Consider the following 26,193-nt stretch of genomic DNA (forward strand, 5'->3'; position numbering starts at 1 on the left):
CTGCCCCGCCCAGCCACAGTGTCCTGGCACTTTTTTTTTTAAAGCCCCACACTCACCGGCTGCTGCAGCAGCCATCGGGGCCTCTGGGAGCTCAGGGCAGAGTCCCCGCCACACAGCGTATGGCAGTGGGGATCACGCTCGACCTGGCTGGAGCCAATGAGTGCGGGGCTTTTTTTTTCCTTTTCAAAATGCCAGGACGCTGGGGCCAAGTGGGGCAGCCATTGATGGGGATGGGTTCTGTTCGATTTGGCCTGATTCAGCGGCGGCTGAATCTCTGCATCAGATTTGGCCGAACTGATTTGGGACACTGATTTGAATCGATGAATTGAATTGCTGTCCCCCGAATTGGCCAAATCCAAATCCGAAGTGAATACTAGTCATTTTGCACAGGCCTAATAAACAGTTGGGTGACCAGAACTCAAATTGCTGTTCCTTTTGTTGTTTTTCTTTTAGAATAAATGCCAGCATTCAGTAGGAAAAACTGTTTCTCAATGAAAACTTGAGCTTTGTCTCATTCTTGCCAGTTTTTACTATTCAGATCTTTGTAAGACAATTTATAAAACACGCACATGCAGAGAATGGATCTGCTGTGGAGCCAGCATGCTTCACTGCTACCGCAGTAGCAGAAGGATTTCAGCTTGTGCCGGGGGACCGTCATGACAGCGTGTCAGTATCTAATTAACCATTTTGGAGACGCAAAACTATGTTTCTAGTCAAACTATTTTGTGCAATATTCAACTAAAAGTCATGAGCGATTTAGGATGCCTTCTGCAGAATACATACATATCTTTCATCGTTTGCCTCTTCATATACTGGTGATATAATTAAAGAACAAAGTCAGTATCTTTCTATGAGTAAAATATTGTTGGTCATTTTACTATAACAGAAGGGTCCACAATTCCATTTGTATAACATTTATTTTTTAATATCTGGTGGCTAGCCTGCAGTACAAAAGAAAAGTACATGGGTACGAATATCATGTTTGGGTTTGACAGTCTGCATGTGGTTCTGTACAATAAACATTACAAGATTTCACATGTTACACAGTGTCAAAGGGAGCTGATTTGTATATGGGTGCAGATGTTTTCATGATATATACATGGATATTGCAGGTACTATTCAGTACCTTCCTTCTGATGGTAAGGGTACATGGTATGAGTACATAGTAAACTGTGGTGTGAATTCACATCACAGTAGCTACTCTGCCCAAACTTCCTATGTTGGCTCTCTTAGCATACATAACTATAATTCAGCTTTGTAAATGCAGTAATCTATTATGCATTAATTTCTTCAAGTAGACGAGCCCTAAAATGAAAATCATCTCCATTAGCATGTAGTTTAAACATTAACCCAAGTCATTTCTCAAACTACATAGGGCCTTTTTGAAGTATATTTTTAGCTACAGTAAAAGCTCTGTTATCTGGCAGCCCACGGGAATGGGGGATGCCAGTTAATCAAATATTCCAGTTAATCAATCTGGTGCACTCCCCAGCATCAGTGTGCCAGGGGAGAGGGAGGGGGGCCGAAGAAGTGGCAAGAACTCTGCTCGCGGCAGTGGCAAAACCTGGAAGCGATCCTTCTGGTTGCACTTTTGCAACATCCCTTGGATGCTGGTTAATAGTTTTCAGGCTACTAAATTGCTGGTTAACACAGCTTTTGCTGTATATAAGTTTTTCATTACATAATATGATAGATTGTGATAGTGCAGAATTCTTTAATTTGGTACAGAACTGCTTTTCTTAGTTCTCAAAACTTTTACAATGAAATTACTATCTTTATTCCAGGAGAGTCAAACATCTGGCCTGCAGAGATGGGTCATCTGGACCACAGGGCATTTTATGGACTAGATCAGCATTTCCCAACCTTTTGGTTCTAACAGCACATTTACCAGGCCTCTCCCATCCCGCGGCATACCAGCTGAACGGGGGTGGGGGGCAGCACAACTAAACACAGCACGTGGATGCAAATCACTGGCTGCTGTCTGTCTGTGCGGCAGCAGGCAGGGGGCTTGGCTCCAGCCCAAAATTCCAGGAACACCTGGACATGCCTCACTGCGCACAATTGTGCTGCAGCACACTAGTTGGAAAACACTGGACTGGATGAGCCCTCGTCTGAGCTAAATAGGTTAGTGCTCTCTAAAATCCAGGGAGGGTTAATGCTATGGTCACTCCACATATATACTCAATTTGGGAGCTTTAGGTAGTGTTCAAGGTGCATTGCAGCTGCATTAATGCCTGGATTCTAATATTGTACAAGTACAGCAACTCCAGGGGCCCTGGGAATTAACTGTAGCACTTGCATGTCGTTTGGGCTGCAGAGACAAAAAAGCTTGACACTGTGGCTTTAAACTATTTTCCTAGTTGTTAGAAGAACAAAATATCTTTGTAAGTTGGGCAGCTACCATTCCTATCCAAATTTTTAGCTTCTATTCTCTCAGCTGAAGGGTTGTGAAAGGAAACCTGTGTTTAATTCAGAATTAATTTCACACAGGCACACTTACATTAAACCCATCAACAAACAGCCTTGTGGAATTACACTCTTCTTCTGCTGTTACCTTGCTTTTATCCTTTATTCCCATGCTGTATTCCTCAGTTGGTGTACATCTGATGCTAGATCGCCAGCCACTCACTTTTTTTGTACTTTTGCCATTGGTCTGGCTATGTTGAATAGAAAGATGTCTACAAAAATTGTCAATGTCCTTCATAAGATAATATTTTGGACAGATTTTCAGAGCAGTTGGTAGAGTATCTTTTGAATTTATTTCATTGAAAGAAACCACTAAGTATTTGTGCAGAGAAGACTGGTTTTTCAAATCGCTGCAGAAGAGGTTAAATGCAAGAGCGAACATACAGTCAGAGTTATCTTTGTGGTTTCTTATATTTTTATAACAGGACTCATCACACTCAGTACCAATATTGCTTGAACAGAGGAAAATTATCTTATCTGCGGTTTCTTTCTGAGCCGCCAGCCATTGTACTGGGCCCTTTTCAGCAATTTTTTGTTTTTGCCACATGTCTATAATAACATCAATCTGGCAAGAGTCATGCAGAAAATTGGCAAAAGTTAGGACAGTATGATGAAAACAGACTTCTTTTGGATATATAACTAGCACTTTAACAGATTGGTGTAGGTTTCCGTGATGAAAGAAAGTTTGCTTCATAATTGTTTCTGTTGATAAAATCAAACAATAGACATATTAGAATTCAGACATTTTAAGCAGTGAGTAAGATCAGCATTTGAATGACATCCTACATTGGCTCCAGTGATACTGATTACATCTAAAAACAGGTTTAGATGCAAGTTTTTAAAAATGTACTACACAAGACAAAAATCATTACATGAAACTTTTGTCTCAACTCCAAACTCCCATTTACTCTTGGTAATTGACACATTTTATTACTCTAGCTAGCAATGTTTTCCTTGTGGAACATGAAACTAGTTTAGTAAGCAATTTCTCACTAGCACAATACAGTACAGCTTTCATTATGCCTTGATCACCTTTCAGTAAGCGCTGAAACAGTTTTGCTCCAGATGCACATTAAATCAAAGGTATTCACTCTAGGATTCATTGCGGTTGCAATTTTCAGAGTACTGAAGGAATTAACTGAGGTAGTTTCAGAATGAATGGCAATTATCTTCGAGAACTTGTGGAGAATTGGAAAGGGCCCAGATGACTGGAAAGGGGCAATTATAGTACCTGCCTTTAAGAAAGGACAGAAAGAAGATCTGGGAAATTGCATAGCAATCAGTTTGACCTTGATACCCATAAAGCTCAGGTTATCAAAGAATCTATTTCTAAGCACCTAGAGAATCATGTGATCAGGAACAGCCAATATGGAAAACCCAATTTCTACACGAGTTGTATGGAGGAGGATGAGAGGTGGATGTGATGTACAGTATGTTGATTTTAGCAAGGCTTTTGATACAGTCTCCCATTAGATTCTAATTAGAAAGCTAAAGAAACATAGCCTAAGTGAAAATACTGTAAGGTGGATATATAAGTGGTTGGATCATTATATTCAAGAAGTAGTCATCAGTGACTTGATGTCTAGTTGGGAGAAGGTAACGGGTTCCCCTAGGGATTTATCCTAGGTATAGATGAACTAAGGTTCCTTCTAGCCCTACTTTTCTATTATTCTGTGACTCAGGATGCAAAAGATCAAAAATGTTATGGTTAACTTAGTTCCCCTTCCTGAGGAAGTGGTTTAAATTTCCCTCCAACCAGGCAAGGCACTCTCTTTTTCTGAATCATATATGATTCTTATAACTTATAAGGAAAAGAACAAAGGAGGTACAACAAAATGCAATATGATGAAATAAAGTGTGTGACTCCTTTCACAGCCTCATCTAAGATGTCTGTCAGGAACTTGTCAAATGGTATAACCTCCAAACAAGACCAAAATAAAAAGGGGTCAGTTTAAAAATGTTTATGGCCTTCAATTTTCCCTACTTGTTAGAGAAGCATAAGCTATGGCATGAAAGCATAGAAGAGAAACTCAATGGGGCTAAGAAGGAAATTGGATAAACTGTCACCATAACTGAAGCAAAGACTGGTTTTGTTCAAGTACCAGTGAGCTAAAGGAGCAACTGAGGAAAACTTAAATTATTTCTTCACGTAAATACAACAGAAAATATTGAGGAGATGGTACCTACTCTTTCCAGGTAACAGGCAAGGCATTCTCTAAAACTGTAGCTTGAAAAGGATGTGGTGAGCAAACTGAAGAGCAAAGCAGTAAAATTTAATAGAACTAGGAGACGTTCATCAGGGAATTCGGAATGAATTCAAGAGTGAAAGGATTAACAAAAAATAGGCAGTAGGACCTAACTGAAAGACTGGAAGGCAGTTGATGTTATACCTGTTTTTTAACAGACTGTAAGATGGGTCATTGGAAATACAAAAAAAATTGAGCTTCAATCTGAAGTAAACTGGTTGAAACATTTAAGGTTATACAATACCTAAATTAGTATGAAATGATAGGAACAAACTAACCTGACTTCTGGATAAGAAAGTCAGAACACAATTTGAGAAATCCAGCAGGATTTCTGATATAAAAGAAAGCTGATATAAAAGAAAGCTGATATAATCTATTTGAACTTTCAAAAAGCTTTGAACGTAATTAAGGTAGACCAGGTAGAAACCAGGTAGACATGGAGTGAGATGTAACATAATGGGCTGGAAACTATTTAAAAGGACAAGACAAAGAAGAATAAATGGCCAATTTTAAACACAGCAAAAAGCTGGGGAATAACAGAATTCTGTAGTGAGACTGCTGCTTACTCTATTAGCTAGCTGGAAAATGAGCCACAAAGAAAAGGACAAAACCTGGCATATTAGTTATTTAGGTTAGTCCAGCCATGTGAAAACTAATGAGTAACAGAGAGACCTAAAAAATCTGCCTGAACAGGTGGTACAATAGCTACTTAAAGTCCACGGAGACAAATGCAAAATAATATACATTGGAAAGAAGAAACTGGAGCAGCCTGAAGGGTCTACCTCAACTACTACACTGAGGACAAGGGACAAACGGTGGACAGCTCCATAAGAACCTCACCCTTTTCTCATGAAATGTGACATTGTAAAACTGGTACAATGATACTTTTAGCCATTTAATTATTAACATGTTGAATTCATTGGCATACACTATTGCTGAGGCAAGAGCTTAGATTTAAAATGATGATACAGTAACTTGCAATTTATTGCATATCAGTTATTTGCATATTTGGATTATGTATATACATTCTCATAGGACCAAACCATTTGCCAGCTATTCAATTAAGTTTCTTTCAAGTTGTTCAGGTATTAGCTTTTATCATATGTTGATTGATTGTGTAAGTTTAAACTAGAACAAGAAAGTCAAGGATTGACTAATCAAATAATGCAGTGACTAAGCAGTGCACAGAAACAGTTCTTAAAACAGACCATTTGGCATGATGCTTTGATCATAAAATATTTTTGTAACTTGGAGAATGATTCTATATGGCTTTCTGGGATGTTATATCAGTACACATATTTTATTTTATTGGGGGATACTTAAGAGGTTCCCTGTACACTGTACAAGATCATTCATTTAGTGGCCATTCATTTAGTGGCACATTGGTGATAAAGAGAATGAGGCTTGTTACTGCTAGGAACTGGTTACTCGTTTCTGCATATGCATATAGTTAAGTGGAAGGGCCTTAATGAAGCATAAAATGTGACTGACTGCAATGTAATAACTGTAAAGCAATTATCAGAAAATCTCTATGGGGACAAAAGCTGTATTTTTTCTGTTACATGCATTAGTTTGCTTACTTGCATAGTTTTTTTGGTTAAAAAAAAAAAAAAGTCTGTACAACCAACAAGAATCTACTGTATTTTTATAGAGAACACCTAGAGATTTATTATAAGGGGAAAGTTATATATGATAAGGTGTAAGCAGCCTTGTGCATCACAGCCTAAACCTAGTCAGTCACTTGCTACAGGGGACAAAGAGAAAACTTAATGAAGGTATGTTACAGATTGCATTGTCAGGGCCAAACTACTGGACAAGGCAATGCTGTAGTTCCTAAAGCAATGATTTTTAATCAAGGTGCCACAGCACACTGGGATGCTGTGAGATTCATAAGGGTGCTGTGGTATGCCACAAAATGGCAGCACTGTTAGGTATGCAAACACCTACATGTGATTCACAAAATGAACCCAAAGGCTGTGTCCAGACAAGCAGGGGCGTGCACCTGCAGCGGCACAAATAGTTAGTGGCATAAATTTGTGCCACTACTTTGTACCTCAGCACACACCTCTGCACATGAACTTTGTTGCAGCACAAATTGTCCCACCCTAGGCAAACTGTCCTTGCCCAGCTCCTCCTGGCTCCTGGCATGCTGGAGCAGCCAGGACACAAATGGAGCAGTAGAGATGCTTTGGCTGCTGGCCAGAGGTTCAAATAGGACTCCACAGTGTTAAAAACATTCTGACCCGTTGCGGCCTTCCTGAGTTCTTTGCAACAAAAAAATTGCTTTATTATTTTTCCATAGTCAATAAACAAGTGACTAGGAGCTGATGTTTTCTAAGGGGTGCCTTGACTCCTAAAGTACCTAAGCTCTGTGTGGCTTCCACTTGTGACAGTCTTCCTTATCAGGTAAGAGATGCCATCTCAGATTTTTTAACTTCTGTTTCATAACTTAAAATGTAATAGTCTAATACTCTCTTTTCATTTGCTAATTCTCTCTCATTCCCCCTCTATCTGTTCAGTCGCACAATAGCAATAGACATGCATATAAAACATATAGTGAGTCTAGTAACCCTTACTAACTTTTGATTGTATTAAAATTGTGTTTTATGTAATTTTTTTAACTATTGGTTTTTACACAGCTATTTAAATTAAATGTTTACACTGAAAAAAGCAAGAAAATGAAGGAAGGTCTAACTGTTTCCTAGCTAAAGGTGCTGCTTAATGCACTATTAGAGCACTATGATGGTTAGAAGAGCAATTTATGATAGAGATACTTTGCAGCGTCTTCAATATGATTGATCTCTGAGAGGAAGCAGGGAAAAAAATCAAAGAACATGAAACACAATAGCCTTGCAACGTTTTCAGAGGAGTGAGAAAAACTCTTACCGTGTTTTTTCATGAAACGTAGTACAGCAACAATCACACACAGAGTTATAAATATAGCAACAAGGATGAAACACATGTATCTTCCAATTGAATCAATTGTGTTGGCCCCTGAAACAGAAAGAAAGGAGCCTTTTAGAGAGAATAGAAGCCTTTTTCATAATTCACCCTAAAAATTGCCCCTGGTTACTTAACCACTATGCAACAGGGGCAATACGTTGGGTGATGAGCTTGTAAATAACTTATTAAACTGCTGACCCTTTTCCTTCTACTTTCTTGACATCCTGACCCTTTAAATTTTCTCCCCCGTCTGCAAGAAACATACCTCCTTCTCCCAACAGGTTGACATCCTAGGAGCTGCTCTCCTGGTTGTCCTTTGTCTTTTTCAACATTGCTGCTTGCTATATGACATTGAAGCAATCATGAAAATCCAAATAGCTTGGAAGGAAATTGGCTAGCAAAATTTAGGTTTTAGACTCTGCAAATGATATGGTACGTGACCCAAGAGTACTTATCATCTGCTTAGATGGTGTTTGAAATTCAAAGCTCTTTTTACCAGAGATACTTTTCCAGCTTATGCCAGTGGCTACTGGAAGATCGGTATGCAAAGTGACAGAGAGAACAAGCTATAATTCCTACTTCATGTGAAAACTGGAAAAATAATGATAAAGGCTTAACTAACCATCGCTGTAATTTTGAACGCACGTTGTCAAGGTTCCTGTGCGCCTTGGACAATCATATTGACATTTGGGAAAATAAGGAATTATCTGAAGAAAACAAGTAAAACAACAAATCCTCTTACACAGGTGAAACAAATACTGAAAAACAGCTTTATGATAGTTCATACTTTAGTATACTGTACTGACTACGAGTTTTTCCGAGAGATACTAGCATAAAAATACAGAAATTAGAAAACAGTTTCCTTACTAACTGTGAATGCCAAACCTGAAAAAAGCCTAGTTAGTTTTCTTTTTACCGTGTATCTTGGTTTACCTTATACATAAACCATGCTGCTACAATGTCTGGCTTGCAAACATTAATGGATATGTTTAAACAATACACTGCTCATTAAATAGTTTTAGAATGAATTTAAATTGAACCATTCTTTTGACTTACAGCAGTCTGTGCATCTTTCACTGAATAAAATCTAGATTCAGGCCTTAAACTGTCTGTGTCACTTTGGATGATTTCTCTGGCTATGGATGACATCTAGGGCTTTGCTTTTTAAGGTAAAAAGCAAAATACAGTGCAAGTGCTTACTCTTGATAAAGCTGTATTTTGTTAAAGGTGGCTCTTCAATTGATAAATTTATGTGAGAATTATTGGAGATGAATCTCAGTGGCCTCCATAATTGAAAATAATCGTTTATCTTGAGCCATAAATAAACCTGATTTTGAGTACTAATAGCTGTATGCAATGACCTTAAAGCTTATTCCTTCTCACATTGAAGATAGTGGGAAAATTTGCTTTGAATTCTATGGTACAGGTATGTGCCAGAGCTCATCAAGACCCCAATGTAAACATATTAAGCCAAGATTTGTCTTCAAGTGTCTGATAAAGAAAAACTGTACTGAACAGTTTATATTAGCAGAAACAGGCCTGATGTCCAATAATTCATGTCTAGGAAGTCCATGTAATAAAATTAGAAAAGTAAAGATTAACTTGAAATCAAGTTATACACAGTACTACATCTACGAAGGGATGCACTGAGCATTAATCAGAACTGATGCAGCGCTTGCATACAACTAATTAATTTGAAAGAAACTAAGATTTCTACAACAAGTTCAATCAGAATTGTTACCTGTACAGTAATATTGTCGCTTCGATCTCTCACAGGTAGTTTAACAGATGTTCTAGTTTCATTAGTCTAATACAGATAGAAACCCCCAGGGGAGAAAAATGGAACAAGGAATCATTAAAAAAATAGTTGCAAGAGGGAAGTTTTACAAAATACCCAGTAAGTAAAAATGCATGCAGTGTAACAAACCAATTTATGGAAACTATTAAACACAGTATATACCAGCTGCTTTAGGTAATGATATGATCTTTAAATCTGATCTACTATCTAATATAACAAAAATTAGAATAGCTTGTTATGTAATCTTCTTTAAGAGTAAGTTTGAGATTAGTAAAACTCATCTAAATTTGACTGTCAGGCCTATCATTTTAATGTACAGAATTTTACAAACTGCTTCTCCCTGTGCATCATTTCAAAATTGACAGTATTACTTATCAAACATTTTTACAAATATTAAAAAAACGCCACTGATGAGAAGTGACATCTCATGATAATAAAAGCCAGTATGTATGGCCAACCAGGAGCTAGCACCACCAGGAGAAAATGAAGTAATTCGTTCTCTCTTGACATGAGGCACAACTATTGACAAGATCTTGCTATTGGCAAGGTTTTGCTGATCTGGGTTGGAACTTCTAACCTGCCCCTGCCATTGGCCACAAATCTATGCCCTCTCCATGCACCTCTTTAGCACATGCAAACAAAAGCACAAGAGAGCAACTGGGCGAGCTATCAAGGGGGTCACTGCAGCAGATATAGATGGCTTGATGCAGCTATATGTAATAAAATTAATCCCCCATGCCATCCTGAGCTAGGTCAATCCTCCATGAGTCAGCCACAACTTGTTTGTGGGCTGTATCTGGACCATCAGCCATAGATTGCCACATCCTGGTAAAGCACTAAGCCTGCATGACTGTCATGCAGTTCTTAACCCTTGAAATCTAAAGAAGACTGGACCATGCTCACTGGAGCATTGCTCTTCCTAAAGCATCTGTTTTGAAACCTACCACCCAGGCCAGCAGGAGGGCTCCACTTATTTGCCTGGGAAAAAAGAAAATCTACATCCCCTGTTACTTAGGTATCTTGTATCATATAAAGGAGAACAGAAATAGAAATTAGAGTTGTCATTATCAGGTAACTAGAAAACCACATATTTTCATATTATCTGTTATACCTCTTTCTTGATAGGTTCATTGCAGTCCTCAGTATCACAGAGGAATACAGTATATCTTGTCCCAAGGCTACTTGTGGTAAAATTCACTTCCACTTCTGCCTCCATTTTACATACAGTTATGTTTGGATCCCATAGACTTCCTGTGGGTTGAAAAGTCTACACTTTAAATGCGTAATTACTGCTTAGGGGCTAAAACACTTTCCATTGTGTCTGTACCGCTCATGAAAGTCACTAGGCTCACAGCTCTGCTTATCCATACACAATTCGCAACATGGATAGTGCAAAGCAAACTTCTACACAGTGTCCTAATCTGACTAAGAAGAACCCCAAGCAAAAATCTGCCCCATACAGATGCTGGCCTCTATGCTGAAATACCCCATAACGGTGCCTTGAAGTGGTTAGCCAGAATAGCAGTTGGTCAAAATAGGGATTTTTTTTTTTAAACTAATATAGTTCATGTTCCGGGTCAAATCAGCCAAATCAGTTCCAAATCATATCGACTGAGCAGAACTCAATCATTCCAAAAACCATATTGATTGAGCAGGCAGAGCTCAATCGTTCGAAACACCATGTATGACGCTACAACTGGCGAGCATCTTCCATCCCAGCCTCTCACCTGGGGCTTCAGATACTCCCAAATCCACTGGCAGGCATCCTACGTAGAGGCCCAAGCCTGGAGGTCTTGGGATTCAGATGCCCTCAGAAACTACAGGCAAGCATCCTCTCCATCCCAGACTCTTTAGTCTGGTACTTCAGATACTTCCTACACTCAATCTTAGCCCACAAGAGGCCAAGAAGGGATAAGGAGACACTGATGGCATGTACTGCTATTTTAAAATGAAAGAAAGAATGTGTTTCCTATGTAATGCTGCTTTGCCTCCTCCCTGCCTTTTGGGAAGCAGTCACTTGTCAAAAGGTAAATTAACTAAATGTACCAGCTTTGGATAGGCTGGGGGTTGGCATGAATCAGATATGATACTATACATACCAGGTATCAGCATGATGTTATTGCATTTCTTAGTACAATAAATATATATTTGCAAAGACACAGTTCTTCTCATATCCAAACTACAGAAGACAAGGTGGCCTCATTTGTGTACTTGCTTATTTTCATGGAAATCATGATTTTCATAAAATCATAGAATCACAGAAAATTAGGGTTGGAAGGGGCCTCAGGTCTAGTCCAACCCCCTGCTCAAAGCAAGAACATCCCCAACTGGATCATTCCAGCCAGGGCTTTGTCGAGCCAGATGTTAAAAACCTCCAAGGATGGAGATTCCACAACCCCTCTAGGTAACCCATTCCAGTGCTTAACCACCTTCCTACTGAGAGTTTTTTCCTAATATCCAACCTAAACTTCCCTTGCTGCAACTTGAGACCATTGCTCCTTGTTCTGTCATCTGCCACCACTGAAAACAGTCTAGCTCTATCTGCTTTGAAACCACCCTTCAGGTAGATAAAGGCTGCTATTAAATCCTGCCTCAGTCTTCTTTTCTGCAGACTAAACCCAGTTATCTCAGTCTCTCATCAGAAGTCATGTGCCCCAGCCCCGCTAACCATTCTCATTACCCTCTGCTAGACTTCCTCCAGCTTGTCCACATCCTTTCTGTAGCAGGAGGCCAAAAACCGGACACAGTACTTCAGATGTGGCCTCACCAGTGCTGAATAGAGGGGAAGAACCACTTCCCTTGATCTGCTGACAACACACCTACTAATGCAGCCCAGTATGCTGCTAGCTTTCTTGGCAACAAGGGCACACTGACTCACATTCAGCTTACTGTTCACTGTAACCCCCTGGTCCTTTTCTGCAGAGCTGCTGCTTAGCCACTTGGTCCCAAGCCTGTACAGGTACATGGGATGGTCCCTTCCTAAGTGCAGGATTTTGCATTTGTCCTTGTTGAACCTCACGAGATTTCTTTTGGTCCAGTCCTCCAATTTGTCTAGGTTGCTCTGAATCTTAGTCTTACCCTCCAGTGGATCTATTACTCCACCTAGCTTGGTGTCATTTACAAACTTGCTTCAGATGCAATCCATCCCATCTTCCAGATCATTAATAAGGATATTGAACAAAACTGGCCCCAGGACTGATTTTGTCTATGTCCAAAAAGTGGATGGTCCCTTGTGAACCCACTCAATGTGATGATTGTGAAGAGTCAACAGCAGTTTTCACTTTCCTCTCTGGGTACAGAACACGTGCATCCAGTGACTAAATTGGATATTAAGATATCGATCCTCTTTTTTCAGTATTTAAAAAAAATGATGAGATGGAAAATAAAAGTTAAGGTTGTCTACATCGCTATGTTTTGTGAAAATGACTTAAAGAATGCATATATTGAACTTACCTTCTTCTATGCAGCTTTTGCTATATTTCATTACATGATCGTTACAGCCTGTGAATTTAAATGGACATTATAAATGTTAGCATGCACTGAATGTCTTTGCACCTATGTTTTTTCACTAACACCAAGCAGCTATACATGTTAAATTATTTCTCTGCAACAATAAATAGGACTAGAGAAACACTTGTGTATTCTGTGTAGCTCCCACAGGAATGAGTTTACTGAAAACACTCTTGTTTCTCTTATTTTTTCCAGCTTGAAAGTGTCACCAACTTTCTCCATCTTCTCAACCACAAAACTGTGGCTATCTGTGTGCATTAATGTACTGTAGCCTGGTAATAAATACACTGCAGGCACATGGTTGTATTAAGATAAAATGTTTTTAAAACTTCTCAGAGCAGACCAAAAACCATGTGCACCCTGTGATAGCATCAGAGACCTTGTCCATGTTTATTACCACAATTTACAAACAAAAAAAAATGCCTCTTTAACTGTTTTCTCTAATTCCTCCTCCACCTCCTAACAGTCCAAATCAAATAAAAAATAAACTGAGATCATGCCTGTTTATAGGTATTGAAACTAAGGTGAATTCAGTGCCTTGTATAGGTGCCAGTTTGAAAATCCTGGTTTGTATGCGGGGAAAGGAATCAACCTCTTGTTTGTCAGGCAGCAATTGTGCTCTGACCCTGACCTGTAAGGTCCATATTTAGAGGTGAGAAAAATAAATGCAATCACCAAGGAGTCAACAGTCTTCTTCTGATTGCCAAGATAGATGCTAATTACAGTACATCCACAGTTACCAATCTCTGTTATTTGATCTCTCGGTTATCCAAAAAGCAACGGGTTTTTTAGTAACTTGTACTTATTGGTGTCACATAACAAACTGTTCTCTCTTCTATGCTTTCTTTAATACCAAACCACAACTCTACTCTTAAATTGGATACAGCATTGGAACTTGTAGCTATTGGTATTATACTGTTCTCTTTTAAGCTTCATTTAATACAATGCTGTATACCTACTGTTATATCTGATATGTAATTTAGAACAGTTTCACTTATCTGTATGGCCTTCTAGCAAGTGCTTTTGAAATAGGTTCAGATAGCCAAGGATGTGTATTTTTATTACACTTGTAGTAGTTCTTACTGTGTTACAGAAACCTTCACTAGGAAAGAGACAGTTCCTTTAAGAGTCACCAAACAAGGTGATCCAGATCATTTGGTCTCCCTTTTTGACACCACTTGCCCAGTTACTAAACTGCCTTATAATTTCAGAGAAAGCTTACCACAGTGGCCACGATTAATTCATAATTAAAAATAAACAGTGACATAAATGTATCCTTATTAATGTATTAGATTATTTATTAAAAATCACTGGCGAAGCAAGATGTTGTCTACTTTTCACTGGCAGATAGAAAGCAAGGAAACGGGGAAGAAAATGAAAGAACTTGAAAATAAACAAACACCACTAGGCAAGTGAAGGCATATAGCTATCTTTATTTTGACAGTAATATTGCCATATTGTTGATACCGTTTGTTTTTGTTCATTCTTATCTTTGTTCAGATCTTATCAAGGTGCTCTGTACAATCAACTCCAAAGGAAAAAAAACATAAAACCTTTGTATGAACTAAGTTTAATGGAGAATGTTTGATAGATTACCTGGTGAAATTAAAAAGAGAGTTTTGGAAGATGAATCCTCATATATATTTGCTGGAGGTAGGTTGTAAGCATGGATGTAATAGTTAGTGACTGGTTCTACAGGGAATCCAGTGTAATGGAACTGCCACTGAAGAAAAACAAAGAAAACGGCACACTTGAGTTCCAAATCACACTTTTGCAATGCAGAGAACTCCTGCACTGCTGCAATATAGTGGAGAATTCTCTTTTAAAATGATTAGCTGCTAAAGAGCGACTCACTGAAGAGGAAATACTGATTTTTAGCAAAAGAGAATGTCTAGGATTATATATTTTCCTGCAAGACTTGTAGGAGTCTTAAACTCTTGATACTGAAAATTATTCAGGAACCCAGTTCTTAACCTTTTGGACTTGAGGCACCCTCACTGGACTTGAGGCACCCCTTCATAACTTTTGTGAATGAAATAGTACCCAATTACCTCCTTGCACAGAGGCTGGGCAGCAGGGCTGGGGGAACATTCAAGCAAGGACAAGCCTTAGCCTGTTCTTATCTACTTAGCTGATCTGCTTATATCCTTACACCTGGGGGCACCCTTCAAAGGATCTGGTAGGAAGGGGCAGGTGGGCGGAGGGATTGGGGTAGGTGCTGGCACTCTGGTTAACATAGACAACATATAAGTGTTGACAGCTGGGGACACATCTCCACACCACTACCTCCCTCCCTGCTGCCAGGCCCTGGTTCTGGCCAAGTTGCATCCCCATGCCCTGCTGTTGGTACAATAGTCTGGGGGCCACTTACCCCCCACGCCCTCTCCCTATGCATCATCTATGCTAGTTGAGGATCACTGCAGCAACTTCTATAGAAACAATGTATGTCCAGTAGAGGAACAGAATTATTTTTCACTACTATTCAGCTGGAAGAAAGAAAGACATCAAATATATATCCCAGTCCCTTATCTCTTCATTTGAGTACTAAACCAAAAGGCCCCAATTAAATACTTAAAGGCTGGCTGTTCCCTCGAGTTTCATGATCCACAAGTGCTGTTGCTTTCTCCATTCCCCGGAAACTCAAATTACTGTTGAGTCATTGGCTTGATCCTCCCCATGAGCTCTGGGAACAGGGCTGCTCTCTGCCCCGGGTCATGAAATGAAATGTAATGTCCAACCAGCCTCCCCTCTCTTACATGAGCTACACCGTGAGCCAAGCTCTGAGAATAATCACCACAGCACAAATCCTGAGGGAGACATGCTGCCATGAGAAAAGCTCTCCCATCCTCACCATAACTTTGCCTTCTGTTAGTGCCCAAGATATGCATGTTTGCAGGGCTAAACCCTTGATCCACTAAACCATGTGATTTACAGTTCAGCTTTTCCCTTGTTTTACAGCATTAGAAAACAAATTTGGTCCTACAATTTGGCATGACACTTCGTTCTTCTCTCTTCAGCTTCCCTATTCTTACCAAATGACAAACCAATCACTTATGAACATGTACTTACTCTTTGATTCCCTGCCGTAGTTTGACTTCGAAACTTTTCTGTGTAACTGCATCGAACACACTCAAAGTGTCTAACAGTTCCTTGACTGGTCACACATATCTTGGTGGCTGTCAATTCTTTGATGCTTGCTGGAAATAAAGGAGGAAACTGCGGTTCAGAGGTATAAATGTCTGCAGCTAATAAAAAAAAGTGAACTGATCCTCTGCCAGTTTAAACAAAGAATAATAGTCTGTCATACACTAATGAGAACAACATGTCATGGTTGCCATGGCAGTCTATCTTTTACCCCTATTTTATAAAACAGAGCCCTGGTTACGCATTTTAACCACTACATGAACAGGTAGGGACAAAAAACAGTGATGCAAATGTGTGTAAGGGATTCTGCACACACTACATAGAGTGTTATTATCCTGTTAAAGAAAAAGCCTGTGTGCTAACATAAGCCACTGGCTAGGATGGCACACAGTCAGCTGCTGTGGTTAAGAGCTGCATGTTTGTTATGCCCAGTGTCCAATTAGAGCCAACCATGTTATTAATAAGTAGGGACCAACCAACAGGGCCGTCCCTGCAGGGGGCAAATCGGGGTCACTGCCCCAGACCCCACACTTTGGGGGGCTCTGCAGAGCCAGGCCAACTTTGAAAGACAGAGGCTGTAAACAAAGTCAGGCTTTACTAAAGACAATCTTGGGAAGTGGTACATAAGCTCTTACATTGGTAGTGATCTGGCTGTTTGTATTAAAAATTAGAATTAAAAGTACCCAAAAATATTATGGTTAAGAACATAAAGCATGGCTTGCTTTTTTAAACTATATTTCTAATGCTCGTGACGTTTTTATTATGACTGTCCTTTGATTTTGCAGGTTCTTGTACATATGCTAAAAATTGCCTGAATGAAGGTCACCACAATGACAGTCAGAGCAAACTCCACAGTCCCCTGGCATCCTAAGATGTGAATCTGTTATTGCTGGCAGCTAAGGAAGAAAGGGGAAGTATAAAAGGAAGAAACAGTGACTGCTAACTTCATGAACTCCATGTGTCCCTGGAGGCTGGGGGAGACACGGCAAATGTCCACAGGCAGCAGCGGCAGTGTCAGCAGAGGGGGCTGGGGGGTGGGGAGTGGTGAGTGCCAACCAGTAGTCGGCAACCACCTACAGATGCCACCAGCAGCAGCAGTGGCCAACAGGAATTGAAGACCACCGGCAGATGCTGCCAGCGGTGTTGGCAGCGAGGGGGAGGGACTGGCGAGCAGCGACCGCCCGCAGCAGTGGTGGCACTTTTTGCAGGGGGTGCATCCACATGTACCCCCTACACGTCGCCAATGGCTAACTTTGTGGTCTGTTGATCAAAAAGGGTGGCTACAAGAGATTAACTGGAATCTACCATGTGTAATTAAGGTCTCAAGTGCACTTCCTTGCTGTGGGGTGTCCTCGTGAGATAGCTGATGTCCAATTTTCAATAACTGGCACCACCAGAATTTTCTGTAGTAAAGCCAAATGTCAGAAGGTCTAGTTTTAAAGATAAGCAGGTTGGCTTAACATGACCCCCACCCACTCCTCCCCCACCCACCTCCTTCTCTCCCCCTTCCTTGTCTTTTGTATTCTTATTCCTCTCTCCTTAGACTCAACTTTTAGCACATCCTTTCATAGCATCTGATGAAGTGAGCTTCAGCGCATGATAGCTTGTGCTATATATATACACACATCCATATATACTTTATGGTTAGTCAGTAAGGTAAACTACCCTGCCTTGTACTTGCTTTCAGATGACCATGGCTAACTATATTTCATGGCAGCTTAAAACAGCTTGAACTCCCTCAGTTCCTGTGTCATAAATAGAGGACAGGATTGTTAATGTAATATGCATCATTATTGCTAAAAAGTCATGTGAAAAGTCATCTCAAAAGTCATCTCAAAAGTTAGCTGGATAACTGAAGAACACTAACAACTGTAGGCTGAGGTTTCTAGAAAAGGCATGACAGATTTTCATCTTATAGACTAACCAAAGTGTGTGTGTGTGTGGGTGCATAGCACAAGCCTTCTGTGCTCTAGCATCAATACAGACAACTTTATTGCTAGACCTAATAACACAGATTATAACATCAGAGGTTCATTCACTTGCAACTCTACCACTGCCATATATGCCATCACCTGCTCACAGTGCCCCTCTGCTGTCTACACTGGACAGATCCCTATGTGAAAGAATGAATGAATGCTGATCCAACATCAGATGCAGAAGGACATGCAGGCCTGTGACAGAACACTTTAACCTGCCTGGACACTCCATCACTGACCTGACGGTGGCTGTGTGCATGCAGCAAACTTTTAAAAACCAATCTGAACACAAAATTGCAGAATAAGAAATCATGCACAGACTGGATTGTGTTAAATATGGTTTAAACAGGGATTTACCCCTTACCTGGATTAACTTTTGTGACCCCTTTGTTCCTATAGGTTTATTGATTGCTTGTTTGCCTCTCTCAGTGCTGCCACCCTCTCTCCTCCCCACCTCTCTTCCCCTCCCTTGTGCTTTTTGTATTCAAATGTTTCTCTCCTCTTTCCACTGCTTTGTGCATGTCCTTTCATAGCATTTGATGAAGTGAGCATCAGCCCATGAAAGCTTGTGCCAAAAAGGTACAAAGCTATCCCACCTTCTACTTGACTTCAGATTAATATGGCTAACTACATCTCTCTGGTTTTAAAAAGATCAATCTTTCATTTCATACCACAACACTGAAAGTAGAAGGTGCTTTAAACATTACTATACAGTTATTAGTCTTGCATTGTTAAAGCCTGCATAACTTTCATTCATCTGAATGTTAAACTTACCATCCATGCTGAGGGCCCAGCTTATATTTATAAGGTAGGACCTGAACTGTGTCTCCTTTTCATCTTCAGTGAACTTAGCACTGAGATTATAAAGATCTGCAGGTGTCAAGTTATATGACTGTCTCAACTCAGAAGCAGGACCTTGCAAAGAGGAGACATGAGTGAAAATCAGGGAAGTTGTGTGGCATTCCAAAGATGTATCCACCACTTAGTTTGTGGATTCTAATGATAATTTTCAGCTACTTTTTAAATAAGTGAAACAAGGTATCTCAGAAACAGTTTACAATTAACAAACCCACTGCTCTTCCATCCCCCGCAGGAAATTCTGCTTCTGACACTAATAGTTTATTTACAAGAATTCGATTGTTTCAGTGGTTCTGGTATCTAAATGATGGGTATTCATCTCATGTGATACAGTGTAAAGAGATAGACAAACTTCAAATCAGATATGATATGACCTGATAAAGCTGTAATCTGTATGTAAGCTTGGAAATCATGTATGTTTGCAGTATCATATCTGGTATAGAACAACTTTTCTTGTACCAAGAAACTGAACAATGATTAACTTTAAACCAGTGCTTCTGTGACAGCAAGCTGAAGCCACAGGCTGTACTGAGTGCATCTTTTATGAAGTACAAGTTTGGCAATTGAAGTAAACCTTCACACTTTGCTGCAAAAGTGACTGCAAGCAGCCATGCAATTTATTGCACCAGTGTTTCACCCAGATGAGAAATACTATAGCAAAGGTTTGGGAAGAAAGAAATTGAGAAGATAAAGACCCAGTGTATTGGAAAATGTCTCCAGAGAGACAAATCTTTTAAAAGAAGAAAATACAACCTAGTTATTGAAGTGGCATGAGCAAAAAATAGGTTGTTCATCTCATCTGGTAGCTTGGTACAACATACAACATTCTAGAGACAGAGGACCTGACAGAGATCAAGTATTTTAATAGTAGAAGACATCTATTTTATTTATACATACCTGTCTCTAAACCACACTCAGTAGACTGTAAGAGAAAAAAGCAATGTTAAAATAAAAATACATAAACTGAACAGACAGATCTATTCTAAAGAGGGAAATCTATAATTTCAGTGTTTCAAGTGCTTTAAAGAGAAAGAATCAGTACTCATGGTAGACATGATGTCTTTTATTAGAGCAACTAGATCTTTGCAAAAAAAAAAATCTTTAATTGCAAGCTTTTGGGCACAAACACCCCGTCTTCAGGCACAGGAGAAAAGGTTGCAAAAGTTCTCTGAGAAAGAAGTAACTTGAAAAGAATGACACTCCTGCTGAAAAACTCTGTAGGTATTGTAAGCACAAGCATCAAAGTTAGCAAAAAAAATCGATTAGAGAATAATCTTCCTTTCTATTTTTTTAAATTTGCCTACTTTATACATCTGGCAAAATTGTTTAGTCTAATCAGCTCAACTGTGTAATCTGTTAGAAGGGTTTTTTTTTTTTAGTAAAAAGAAAGACTCAAAGAATCAACAGGGAACAAACTCCCTATATCCCTATATTTAAAGATTTTTTCCTAATTCAAGAAATGCTACGTAAAGTGAGCTTCCTCAGAAAATGACAGCACTATCCCTTTTAGTCATTGTAACTAATTCTAACTGTTATCTGGTCTGTTTGCTGATTTGTAGAATGAACTCTTGCTGTTTTATTCCTTTTCATTCTGCATTTTGCTTGTCCGTTTAATAGTAAAGTTGAAATGCTAAAGGGACTCTTTTGACTAGTGACATGTGGGCATACCAGAGACTTCATCTTCCAACTAAAAGTATTGATCCAGAAGACAAGTTCCTAAGTATATAAATGTTCCATACTATCAGAAAGATTTTTCCTTCGCATTGACATCTTTCAATACAGAGTCTATGTTCCACTCAGGTGGGTAGGAAAGGGGCACAGTTGTGACCCCACCTCCAGGTATTCAGTGACACCCACCCCCTTCTACTGCATAGAGAAGCAGCCTTTCTTGGTGTCCTCAGGCCATCATGCAAAACAATTCAACTCCATCTGATGGGGAATAAATAGGGTTAGAAGAGGGAAGAAGGGAGTAGATTACCCTCCTTCCTTGTACATTACCAGCTCGGCATATCCCCCAGCACCACAGCTGCTCAATACCAAGCTCAGCAGGACACAGGCTGCCAGAGTCATCTTCAGTGGCAGAAACAATGTGACCTCTGCAATCAAGTTGAAATTCCCCTCTGCTCCTTCCTGTCCTTTCTCAGAACAACTAACTGCAAGTCAGAGTCCTGCACACATTACTTTAATTTCCTCTTTGCCTTCCTCCTAGACAATTTATAACTCTGTCTTTCCCCACCCACTGCCCAAGACGCAGGCCTGAAAGCAGTGCAAGGGGGAAAAAAATGAGCTTTGGCTCAAAGCCAATAAATAATGTACATGCTGAAACCTAGAGGGCAAAGCAGTGTGAATGGTAAAGAATGATAGCCGGATGTCTCCCTCTGGGGATCACCCTTCACTAGAAGCAAGTACCCTTCCACTCTGAGAAATGGCTCATGTCAAGTAATGAGTTACATGGGACACCTGCATTTTTAGCTTTAAGCTTTGTCCCACCTTGCTATATGAAATTTAGAGCTGCTTGTATTCACAGAAGTAGAGTGAAGAAGTCAAAAATAGTAACCAAATCCTAAAACTTTAGTTTTGGCCAAGGGGGATGACCTGCTGAGTAATCTGATGATAGAGGGTAACCTAGGCAACAGTGACCATGACACTGTCACTTTCACTGTCCATCATCTGTCAGTAAGGTACACATTGTTGACTTTAAAAAAGCTGACTTTAATGAGCTAAGGACTTTAGTGAGTAATGCCCTATGGGATCATGGACCACAGGGAAAGAGTATGGGTGAAGAATGGTCATTCCTCAAGGACATCATCCTCAGTGAACAAAAGTTGTCCATACCGGTATGCAAAAAAGGTGGCACAGAGGCCAGGAGCCCATCTTGGCTTAATAGGGAAGCTGCAGATCTTCTGAAAAAGAAAAGGGAGGCTTACAAATGATGGAAGCTAGGAATAGGCCCCAAGGAGAACTACATAAGCTTGGCCCACACCTGTAAGGGGAAGATTAGAAAAGCAAAGGCGGTGACTGAATTCAGGTTAGCAACCAAAATCAAGGACAATAAGAAGTCCTTCTATAGGTACACAGATAGCAGAAGGAAAACCAGCAGAAATGTGGGACCACTGCTTAATGCATCTGGACATCTGATCACTGACACCAAGGAGAAAACTGAACTCCTGAACAAGTACTTTGCATCTGTATTCCACCAGTCTAAGAGTGATAGCCTGCCGTATGCAAATATGACACAGAATATTCACAGTAGGGATGATCACCTACCAACAAAGGCAATGGAGAGCTGGTGAAAGAAGAGCTAGGAAGTCTGGATACCTATAAGTCAGCAGGACCAAATGAACTCCATCTGAGAGTACTGAATGAACTAGACAAAGTCATCACAGGACCGCTGAACTTTGAGAATCCATGGTGCACAGGCAAGGTCTCAGAAGACTGGAAAAGGGCCAATGTTGTGCTTCAAGAAAGGGAGGAGAAAGGACCCAGGGAACAATAGGCCAATCCGCCTAACCTCAACCCCAAATCTCGAAAAGTTTCTTATGGTGTCCGTATGCAATAAGGTAGCAGAAGGCAAAATTCTGAATGACAGCCATCACAGTTTTGTTGCGGGTAGGTTATGTCTGACTAACCTCATCTTCTACGACCAAGTTACTCACCACCTGGATAAGGGAGATGAGGTCAATGTCATTTACTTGGACTTTAGGAAGGCCTTTGCCTTGGTGTCCCATGAGGCTGTCAAGGTAAAACTAGAGGACTATGGGCTCAACAATTCAACAGTCAGATGGGTGGGAAACTGGCTTTGGGGTTGGACCCAGACAGTACTAATAAACAGGTCTGTGTCAACCTGGAGGAAGGTAGCCAGTGAGGTCCCTTGTTCAGTACTTGGACCAGTGCTTTTCAACAACTTCATCAGTGATCTGGATATGGGGGTGAAAAGCACACTGGCAAAGTTCACCAATGATACTAATCTCTGGGGAAGTGCGGCCATGCATCAGGGTAGGCTGACAATCCAGGCGGACCTAGACAGATTAGTTAGATGGGCAGACCAAAACCAGATGCTGTTCAACTCTGAGAAGTGTAAAGTGCTCCATCTTGGGAGGAAAAATCCACAACAAACTTAGGGGCTTGGTGGTGCTACACTAGCTAGCACCACTTCTGAAAGGGACCTGGGGTCATAATTGACCATAAAATTAATATGAGCCACCTGTGTGATGCTACAATCCACTGGCATGCATCAGCTGATGCATCTCAAGCAGAACTATGGAAGTTATTCTCCCACTCTACTCTGCATTGGTGATGCCAGAGCTGGAGCACTGTGTCCAGTTCTGGGTGCTACATTTCAAGAAGGATGTAGAGAAGCTTGAGAGAGTCCAGAGAAGAGCCACTCATATGATTAGAGAGAGGCCTGCAGAGCAAGCCGTACGAGGAAAGGCTGACAGATATGGGACTGTTCAGCCTAGAAAAGAGAAGACTTTGGGGGATTTGGTGGCAGCTTACAAATATATCAGGGAGGGCATCAGGGGCTAGGCAAACAACTATTCACCAAAGCGCCCCAGGCAAAAACCAGGAGCAATGTTCATAAACTCCTAGAAAGTTACAAATGGGATAAGGAAAAACATCTTCACAGTTTATGTGACCAGACTCAGGAATAGACTCCCAGCAGGGGTGGTGCAGGCACCTACCCTGGAGATCTTCAAAAGGAGACTGGACACACACCTTACTGCGGTTATTTGACTTCAGCAGTCTTTACTGCCGAGAGCAGGGGAGCTGGACCCGATGATCTCACAAGGTCACTTCTAGCCATAAACTTCTGTGAATCCTCTTTCACAACCACATTATGCACACAAAACTACCACTCCTAACAAAAAACTTAACATCAGGTCAAAATGGTTTTATTCCCCTATGGACACATAAAAGTAATTTTCACTAATATCAACAGTTTTATTTTTAGTAATACCACAATACAGGCAAGTGTACTCTGTCAGCCAGTGGCTCAGCTAGTCTAAATCAATAGGACTAATGAAGTCAACATACCTTTCTCTCTGAACTTATGAAACATTCACAGAAAATATGAATACACATGCCCAACAAATCTCTGTTTCTAAAGGGACTACTGCTAGACAGAGTTTGTCTGGACCTATGTGCAATATGTCAGTGAATAAGTCATAACAGTGCCTTTTGCATAAGAATGCAAGCTCACGATTGCGACTACCCAAAAATACAATATAGTAGCTAATCCCATCTCCAGCTTTTGGCACAGAGTACACCCCATATCTAACTACCCTAGATCAATTATGAATAGGTTTCCCTTTCAAAGTGATTGTCTCTCCTTTGTTACCACATTCCTCACTAATCTAGGCACCTATGCTAGTTGGCAAATATTGTGTGATCTGCCCTGCTGTAACAATGATCTATATAGTGCCTCACAATTCATGGTTTACGGTGTTTGATTTGATTAATAAAGCCCTACTGCAATTAATTAAATGGTAAACCTCTGGAATGATCAAGGGTTTTGTGCATGTCAATTTCACCAACAACTAGGTATGGACCTGAAAGGTTAATATCTACAATACAATCAAAGACAATGACTCTCCACCCTGTTGGCTTCTAGAATATCATAGGTGGTTAGATTTTATAGGTGAATGTTATGTAATTGCTTTTATAGTGCTGGTGACAGGGGGAGAGTCAGAGGCCACCCGCAACATTGGCCTGCCCACCTGTCTAGAGCAGTCTGCCCTGTCTCACCTGCCATGACTTGATATATACTGTAAATAACCAATGTAAAATACAGGAGGCTACCCATTTTATGCCCTGATGCCAGGGGCATTATACACAGCTCTGACCTCCATTATACCATGTCCCATGCCTTACAGATGGTATCCAGAGTAAAACTATGCCTCAGGCCTCCTCATACATATCTGGTCCTCCTGCACTCTCACTAGGGCCTCCAATCACACCCTTTCACTATGGCCTCCAGCTTATGCCCTCTCCATTAGGGCTTCACATTCATGCCCTTTTCACTAGGGCCTCAACTCCTGCTACTCCAGTCAGCCCATGTGCAGTCCTTCAGGCTCCCTCAGCCCTATTCTACATGGCTGCTGCCACTCCAGTCAGCCCATGTGCAGCCCTTCAGGCCCTATAAGGCCCTACTCTACATGGCCACCAGTTCCTATACTACCCCCTCACAGGGGCTATGGGGCCTTGCACTCCATGGGTCTCAGGTGTCCACAGATGTGCCTGTACCCCACTCATGGCCTAATGAACTACTCAGGCCTCAGGTGTCTGAAGACAACCTGGACCCTTCTCTAGGCCCCACACTATGGGCCTGGGTCCCACCTTATGCCCCACTCAGTGGGCCTGGGCCCCTGTGCTTTTCTCTCAGAGTGTGCTCCCCTAGCCTTTCTCCTCCAAGGGGTAACTCACAAGGCAGCGGGGGCTGAAGCTTTCTGGCACCCCATAGTCACCCTTCACTGGGGAGGTAGAGGTGTGGCATTTCCTTGAAGCTGCCCTGCCAGAAGTAGCCCCACCACATCATCCAGCCCCAGCAGGGTATAGTTTTAGGTCATTCTCCAGGACCAGGAACCTCATGCCATCCCCAAAGTTCCTGCCTTGTACAACACTTCCATTGATAGGCCTTTCTGCTAAATATCAACTGAAGTGTCATGTCAATCCTCTTAAAGCACTAAGTATCCCATTTCATATGCAACAAATACTTCATGGGGGGGGCAGGGTTCAGCTCCATAAAAGCAATTACATAACAAAAATCATCTATAAAATCTAACCACATATGATATTTCAGTAACAATGTAAAATATTACTGAACATAAAGCATATTATGTTGGTGTCTATCAAACTAGGAATTTTTCATTAATTTCCTATTGTTTAAAATACAGCAGGGAAAAAACCCAAAACCAAACAAACCAACCCTTAAGCAGATCATCCATTTCTTATTAGCTAGTTCCTCTGTACCTCATCCTAGCTTCTTACCATCATCCTTCATAGTTATTATTTTTAATTAATCGGAACTTCATAGTGATGATGCAAAAGATTGTGGTTTGTTTCTTGGAGGCTCGCAAAGAATCTCAGATACACAGTCATTTAGCAGCACAAAAGGTGTATTTGCAAATAGGGTCAGAGCAGAGTCAAAAACTCAGATTACTCCGAATCCACCAAGGAATTTTTGCAGGCTGTATCTATCTTTTTCCTCCTGGGCACGTGTGCAGAAACAGGAACTCTTACAGCTCATTTCCGT

The 26,193-nt window shown here is 40.7% G+C and overlaps 1 protein-coding gene across 3 annotated transcripts in view; it reads right to left on the reverse strand.

Moving 5' to 3' along the window:
• Window positions 1–878: 878 nt before the first annotated feature.
• The window catches only part of IL17RB (interleukin 17 receptor B), a 39,201-nt gene continuing 13,886 nt past the window's right edge, over window positions 879–26,193 (reverse strand). Inside the window, exons 1-11 of one of the 3 annotated variants that reach the window (XM_019536920.1) lie at window positions 20,940–21,810; window positions 19,839–19,863; window positions 18,858–18,998; window positions 16,033–16,160; window positions 14,560–14,686; window positions 12,907–12,954; window positions 10,565–10,704; window positions 9,397–9,462; window positions 8,278–8,362; window positions 7,599–7,706; window positions 879–3,168 (exon numbers count right to left, since the gene is read on the reverse strand). In XM_019536920.1, coding sequence (XP_019392465.1) covers window positions 2,483–3,168; window positions 7,599–7,706; window positions 8,278–8,362; window positions 9,397–9,462; window positions 10,565–10,704; window positions 12,907–12,954; window positions 14,560–14,686; window positions 16,033–16,160; window positions 18,858–18,998; window positions 19,839–19,863; window positions 20,940–21,011 — 1,626 coding nt within the window. In that variant the 5' untranslated portion in view covers window positions 21,012–21,810 and the 3' untranslated portion in view covers window positions 879–2,482. Of the gene's footprint in view, window positions 3,169–7,598; window positions 7,707–8,277; window positions 8,363–9,396; window positions 9,463–10,564; window positions 10,705–12,906; window positions 12,955–14,559; window positions 14,687–16,032; window positions 16,161–18,857; window positions 18,999–19,838; window positions 19,864–20,939; window positions 21,811–26,193 lie in introns of those variants that run through there. The other 2 variants (XM_019536921.1, XM_019536922.1) reach the window with 2 other exon arrangements.

Source organism: Crocodylus porosus, unplaced genomic scaffold, assembly GCF_001723895.1.
Source record: "Crocodylus porosus isolate Cpor-Errol unplaced genomic scaffold, CroPor_comp1, whole genome shotgun sequence".
Taxonomy (NCBI): Eukaryota; Metazoa; Chordata; order Crocodylia; family Crocodylidae; genus Crocodylus; species Crocodylus porosus.